General features: G+C 41.0%; 1 protein-coding gene across 1 annotated transcript in view; it reads right to left on the bottom strand.

Moving 5' to 3' along the window:
- Nucleotides 1-1,185, bottom strand: part of LOC103603820 (integrin alpha-6-like) — a gene marked incomplete at its 5' end in the record, with an annotated part of 17,390 nt that extends 16,205 nt beyond the window's left edge. Inside the window, one exon of the mRNA XM_008588407.1 lies at nt 1,012-1,185. Coding sequence (XP_008586629.1) covers nt 1,012-1,185 — 174 coding nt within the window. The remainder of the gene's footprint in view (nt 1-1,011) is intronic.
- Between the last annotated feature and the right edge of the window lie 482 nt (nt 1,186-1,667).

Genomic DNA, 1,667 nt, shown 5'->3' with positions numbered 1-1,667 from the left:
TAGGAATCAAATCTTATTCCTATATCCCTAGCACCCAGTTTGGTATAACATACAGCGAACAATCAGCACATCTTGAATAAGTGACACTGAAGAACAGAGAAAGGAGAAAAAACACCCATTATATGACTAATTTAGAGCAGAGCACTGAAAACTAAGCCATCTAGAACTTTTACGATTGCATTTTCCTTATAGTAAGGATGAAGAATAATGGACCATCTTGTTTTTTTAAAGTTGATAAGTAAAGGATCATACTATATGCCACCAACTAGGAACACCGATCATACCCAGTCACCTTAGAATTTAAAATAAAAGACACAGGCATGCCATGAGAAAGCAAACCTTCATCAAATCAGAGCATAAATAAGCCAGTTACAGAATTGTGGAGCAGTACAGAGAGGGGTTAGGAGCACAGGCTTAGAAATCAGGCAAAGCAGAGCCTACATGCAGAATCTGCCTTTTAACAGCTGAGTGACTCTGAGAAAGTCACTTAATCTCTCTGAATCTCAACATCCTCATCTGTGAAATGGTGGGGATGATAAAAATACCTCATAGGACTATCATGAGAATGAAATGAGAAAATGCAGATGAAATGCTTAGCACAGTGCCTGAGACATCATAAGCACTCAATATTTACTATTAGAAGAAAAAAGAATGAAAAGCTTTCAAGGTCATTTGCTAAGATGCCAATATATTTGTAATGAGTTTGGTGGAGATAACATTGGCTGGCCCACTCTCAGGAGCATGTCCCAGTCCTCCTTATATATCAAACTGGTCATAAGACTTCAGAAAGTGTCATTTGTCTCAAGTACTGACTGAGTCTGCCTTATGTGCCACAATGGTCACTAACCAGCAGAAATGCCTCAGCCTGACTTGGTTACTCAACTATAAAAAAGGAATTGTGACAACCAAAGGAAAAGTCAACATGTCAAAATGCCTAAGAACAGTAATGACCTCTCCTCAAAAGTTAGCTTATTTACATCTATGAAGCATAAGATAAATCCACCAACATACCTTTAGCTTCAGGAGGTTTATTTCACCTTGTGGCTCACAAGATATCTTTTCCAATCCTTTGGATTCTACTTTCACCAAATAAAGCAACCATTTGCCATTGCTAATTTCTTTCGGCCACTGAATATTCAAGGTGGCTGTGCCCAAGTTTTTAAGAGGTTTACCTAAGTTAATTACCTGTTAGAAAACAATACATATTACTTCAATGTAATCTTCTTAATGTAAAATTAAGTAGTTCCTATTGCCAAGAGAAAAAAGCTAAAATATCCAGCATAATCTTACAATAAAAGCACAGGCTCCATGCTGCCAGAGTACTATTTGCATTTCCAAGAGCAACAAAAAATGAATAAATCATTGATCAACTAATCTACAATGACAAAAAAGCAACTACAGATTCGAGGTTTTAGGGCCAACACAAAAGAAGATTCCTGAGAGCGCCCAAGCCGCGGGACCGAGTGAGCAGCCCGAGGCAACAAAGGCCAAGAAAGACGGCAGCGACGACACGGAAATGGAGAGGAAGGCGCCTGACCGGCCCAGCTCTGTGAGCTCTGTGAGTGACCCCCAGCCCAGCCCCGCTTGCGGGGCAAATGCCCGTCCAGCTCCCACCTACCACACCAGGCTAGGCACCGGCACCAGCGCTGCCTCCATTTTCTCGGGTG

The sequence above is a fragment of the Galeopterus variegatus genome, unplaced genomic scaffold (assembly GCF_000696425.1).
Source record: "Galeopterus variegatus unplaced genomic scaffold, G_variegatus-3.0.2 Scaffold4803, whole genome shotgun sequence".
Classification (NCBI taxonomy): Eukaryota; Metazoa; Chordata; class Mammalia; order Dermoptera; family Cynocephalidae; genus Galeopterus; species Galeopterus variegatus.
The sequence above is the reverse complement of the archived record's forward strand: the minus strand, read 5'-3'. Positions and strand labels throughout refer to the sequence as shown.